Raw genomic sequence first — 5,426 nt, 5'->3', positions numbered from 1 at the left:
TTACCAAAAGGGAGTTCACGTCTTTCCCCACTATTACTTTCTTCTACATCTTGGAGGTCACCTAACCCATTCAATAAAAGAGATGGATTTGAGTCTTAAATGTTGTCAGCTTGAAAGGTGTTTCGAGCTTGGACTTAGGTATAGTCTTAGCCTACTTTGAAATAGCCCAATTGTCTGGAAGGCAGCTCTTGGCTGTGTATTCACAAAGCAAATTCCCAGCCCTCATAGTCTTCTACCAGTCAAGCAGTCATTACAGAGACTCTTTAGGGTGGTTTGGTACTCTGACTAAATTATCCAGGGATTATAAGCCCATACTAATATATCCCACCTAAAAGATGGGATAAAATAATCCCAAACTGGATGGGATAAGTGGGATACCCCAGGACTAAGTGGATAAGATTTATAAACACCCCGCGAATAAACAAGCCTTTCAATAATATTCCAGGTTAAGCCCCTATATGGTTTTATTGAACTACAAAATCAGAACAGAAAACTCATGAATAAGAACAAAAACAGAGTGCCTGTGCTTTTTGCATTCAAGATGATGATGGGGATTTGATTTATGCAAAAGCTAAAGGATTAGGTGTCAGTTCTAACACCCAGGCAGAGATGGAAGCAATAAAAGATGCTTTGCATTACATGTGAGAGCAGGAAATCAGGGAGGTGATAATAGAAACTGACTCCCTAGTACTAATAAGGATGATAAACAATCAATGGAAAGTACCTTCAGAGTTAATTGAGCAGATTTAAGACATAAGGGCAAGGGCTAACACTGTTGCAACATACATTCAGAGAAGGAAACATAGTAGCAGATGTCCTAGCTAATGAAGTAATTGAAGCACAAATTGTCAGAGACTATCATAGTTTCTATGAGCTACCTGTAAGGGTAAAAAAGCATATTAACTTGGATAAAACACAAATCCCCAATCTGAGGATCAGAACAAGGAAGATCAATATATATGCATAATATCAACAATCAAGCAATTGAAAGGAAGTCACATAAAGAGCAAGGAAAAGTAGGGGGTCCCAAATATTACAAGCCCACGAGATTTAAGCAGGGGAACAGAGATTGTTTGACCACTAATAACAACTACTCTACTGTGCTAACACTAGCAAGATTCTCTAACAATCTAAAACCTTTATCAAAGATAAGGGAAGATGGAGCTTCCCTTCACAGTAGGTCAATCTTGTCAGTGTTTAAGGAACAACAATACCTGCAAAGTAAAAACAACTTGGTCAATACAGGTAGCTCAAAAATCAGTTTAATGGGTGAAAGAGGAAGAAAAGAATACTTATAATGCATTGAGAAGAGGACATACTAAACACTTATCGCCAACACCATGGGGATGAACTCCAGCTAACTGAAACACCAAGAGATAAGCTAAGAGCAAGAAGGAGAAGAAAAAGAAAATCAGATATGAAAGACTCACTAGATTCAAGTGAAGACGATAGAAAGAGCATGAACACAACAAGACAATGGTGGAGTTGAAAGATAACCCATAGCAGATACAGCACAAACTTTCAATTTACACCGGAGAAGAACAAAAAAGTGGAGGCGGCGAAAATGGCAAGAGAGGAGTATTGAGTACTCTATACAAGAGATGCCTTTTATTCATTTTTTAGAAACTTCTCATCTTTCTTGTACGGGTCGGGTCAAGTGTTGGATCTGGATCAATATTTTAAATTTGGGCTTGAATTGTTTTTGGATTATCAGTGATAAATAAAATGATCCAGAAATGGGCCAAAAATTTCAATTAGAAAAAGATTGACGAGTTTCTTTGAAGACATCAACTTTGTTTATATCCCTCGTGGACAGGGGCGGAGCGTCCCTGTAGCAAGCTTGGTTAGATGAACAACCTTCGTCGAAATTTTTTTTAGAATATATAAATTAAATGTAATAGTTTTTGAATATATACAAATAGCTGAAAAACCTTTATACACAAAGCAACAATAGTCTAGTGGTTGAAGGTGTGCAAACTCATCCCAGCTGTCTGGGTTTGAGCCTCATGTCTAGCAATCTTTTTTCTTTGGGGCTTAAAAAGTATGATTTTCTTTTTAATTTGATTTTTTGTAATGCAAAATTTTGACAATCCGCGGCCCTCTTAGGGCTGGGTTGGGTCACTATTTTAAAGGTCCTTTAGTTAAAAGGGCTAGCCCGTCCTAGCACATTTAATTCTCTAGCCCGCTAGGGTTGGGTTGGGCTAGCCCATTTTGACAGCTCTACAATGGAGCAACACTTTGATCTACCTCATATCCCTATATAAAAGGTACAATGCACTCTTATTTTTTATTACATCGTTTTATTTGCGTTAACAAATCATATTTTTATTAGTTTTCCTCTTTTTATTTCTTCTTACATTAATATATATTGTTTGAGCTTTTCGTGATTTTATTCTTAGGTTTTTCGGGAGGAATTGAAGCGGAAAATACCAAGCTGTTCTTTATACGTAGGGAAAAAACAGATTTAGGTATAAAATATTTACGAATTAAAATTTTGATAGTATCTATAATTAAAGAGATAAATTTATTTGTGATTTGAGGTAAGTTTTTAAAATTTAAGTATATTTTTTAAGTTTATAATACATAAATTATCGTGTATTCTTGATAGACTGTTACTAATTAAGAAGTTCTTTTGTGAAATTTTGATATTCCTTTTTGATTAAAGGGATAAATTTGCTTGTGATTTGATGAAGTTTTTCTAAATTTTTTAATATGTTAAATTTGCTTGTGATTTAAGGTAAACTTTCTAAAATTTTAGTATGTTCTTGAAGTTTATAATAATAAATTATTATGTATTCTTGATAGATAATTGCTAATTGAGAAGTTTTTGGTGAAATATAAATAGTATTTATGCTTGAAGAGACAAATTTTCTTGTGATTTGAGGTAAGTTTTCTAAAGTTTAATATGTTTTTTTATATTTGCAATAATAAATTATGGTATATTTTGATAAACTATTGTTAATTGAGAAATTTTCTTTTGTGATTTTAGTATGTTCTTCAAATTTAAAATAATAAATCATCATATATTCTTGATAGATGATTACTAATTGAGAAGTTTTTATGATTTTTGTTTATAATAACTCATATATATATATATAATTAATAATTTGAAATAATCTTATTTGTAATTTTGACCAGATTGATGTTAGTATGTTACATTTCGCCACAAGAAAGTGGTTAGTTATTCTAATTTTATATGAATTCTCTTTTAAAATTTAATTATACGCAATTATTTCTATTATGAATAACCAATGAAATTTGACATATTATCATTATTTTTAATAATTAGCTTTAATGTTTGTCCTTTTTTTTTTTTGCACAAGTGATAACATTTATATAGATATAAAATTTATTCTAATTTCAATTATCATTTTCTAATAATCAATTTTCTCTTTATATATAGCTTGTTGTTGATTAACGAGAGAGACAGTGCAAAGCTATTACACTAATCTAGTAAATATATATAGTAATAGTAATTATAATAATTGGACCCAAAAAGGCGAGCAATGCCTACAACAGCAACTTATGGCTCTTCCAGTTTGCTCGAGTCAGACTCCCAACGCCATCTGGTCAAGGAGGTATGTTAGCATCGATTATATGTAGTGTTTTCAAATGGCTATTGAGAGTTTTGTGGAACTAAATTGAAATTACTAATGGGTAATATTTATTTGTGGCACGATATGTAGGTGAGAAGTCACGAGGTTGCTATTGCCGAGCTTAATAACCTTCCTGCTTCTCGGGTGTGTTTTTCTTGTTTTCTGGAATTACATTCTTACTGTTTACCCTCAAAATCAATACACTTTAATTGATATGAGGTTAAAAGCCTGGGTCTTAATCTAACCTTTGTTTTAAATTCGTTTACCAGCTGTTTGAAGTTTTCACCCTGTATACTTGTGTTCGTTTACCAACTGTTTGAAGTTTTCACGTTGTACACTTGGGGTCATTACACGGACTAAATATCCTGTGATTATAGTTTTGGATTGTAATTCATGCACTAATTTATCCGACTTTGGGAGATAGGATAAAATCATCTCACGCTGGATGGGATAAGTTGAGATATTCCATGATTAATCCTGGGATCAGATTTATTTGAGATAACTTTATACCGTGTACCAAACAACCCCTTATAACTTGCTGTGTACATGTATGAGAGATTGATGACTTTTGCTATTTTCTACTACCACATGAATACAGCTTCCTCATGACCAAAATTGAAAAAGAATCTGATGGGAGTTGCTATTATCAATTTTCATTGTTTGATTATAGGGCTTTATCAAATTAGTTGGAGGTTGCCTCTTGACAATTTGTATACTCTGGGTGTTTTTGGTATGAAGGAAAACATTTTACAGTTTTCTTATGTTTGGTTGGCTTAAATGTTTCGGAAAATGTTTTCCAAACCAACTTATTTTCTTTAAATCTAAGGAAAATGACTTTCCTTCAAAAAGTAAGGAAAACATTTTCCAAAACTTTCTTTCAACCTCATTTTAAAGTTGAAATATTCATACAATTCTCAAAATCATCTACCCTGCCCCAATACTCTATCACCCCGACACTACCCCTACCTCACCCCACCCCACCCCTACCCCTACCCTTAACCCGTCCCCACCCTTACCCCCACCCCACCCTTACTCCTACCCTACCCCAAAATTCAATTGTTTTAAAAAGTATTTCAAATTTTTTTCTTAGTCCATCCTCTACCCCACCCCACCCCACCCCTACCCCCACCAGCCCCCCTCCAAAAATAATATTTACATTTTATTAAAAAATTCAAACTTTTCTTCTACCCTTACCCCCCTAACCCCCTTACCAGCGCCCTCTCCTATCCCTTCCCCCCTCTCCCAACCTAAAAAAAAAAAATTATTTTTAAAAAGTTTTCAATTTTTTTCTTCCCCCTTCCCTCTCACTCCCCTACTCTGACCCCCAGCTCCTACTAATCCCCCACCCCTCCCGCTAATTTTTTAATTTTTTTCTTAACAAAATAAATTCAAAACTTTTTCTTACCCCACCCCTACTACCTATTCTGACACCCCCAACGACCACCAACCAACCCCCTTCCCAAAAAAGGATTTAATTTTTTTAATTTATTTTTTAAAAAAGGATTCTAAAATGTATTTTTACGCTTTAGCTAAACCCAAAAAGAGATTTAATTTTTTTAATTTATTTTTTTAAAAAAGGATTCTAAAATGTATTTTTACGCTTTAGCTAAACACTAAAATGTATTTTTATTGAAACACCTTTCCAATATGCTTTAGCTAAACACTAAAATGTATTTTTATGCTTTAGCTAAACACTAAAATGTATTGGGCTATTTCAAAGTAGGCTAAGACTATACCTAAGTCCAAGGTCGAAACACCTTTCAAGCTGACAGCATTTAAGACTCAAATCCATCTCTTTTATTGAATGGGTTAGGTGGCCTCCAAGGTAGA

General features: G+C 33.7%; 1 protein-coding gene across 3 annotated transcripts in view; it reads left to right on the top strand.

Annotated features, from left to right (window-relative positions):
- Positions 1-5,426, top strand: part of LOC124885555 — a 37,926-nt gene that overhangs the window by 4,253 nt on the left and 28,247 nt on the right. The window contains exons 2-4 of one of the 3 annotated variants that reach the window (XM_047393463.1): positions 2,400-2,468; positions 3,404-3,578; positions 3,687-3,740. In XM_047393463.1, coding sequence (XP_047249419.1) covers positions 3,507-3,578; positions 3,687-3,740 — 126 coding nt within the window. In that variant the 5' untranslated portion in view covers positions 2,400-2,468; positions 3,404-3,506. The remainder of the gene's footprint in view (positions 1-2,399; positions 2,469-3,403; positions 3,579-3,686; positions 3,741-5,426) is intronic. The other 2 variants (XM_047393462.1, XM_047393464.1) reach the window with 2 other exon arrangements.

This window comes from Capsicum annuum, chromosome 7 (assembly GCF_002878395.1).
Source record: "Capsicum annuum cultivar UCD-10X-F1 chromosome 7, UCD10Xv1.1, whole genome shotgun sequence".
Taxonomy (NCBI): Eukaryota; Viridiplantae; Streptophyta; class Magnoliopsida; order Solanales; family Solanaceae; genus Capsicum; species Capsicum annuum.
The sequence above is the reverse complement of the archived record's forward strand: the minus strand, read 5'-3'. Positions and strand labels throughout refer to the sequence as shown.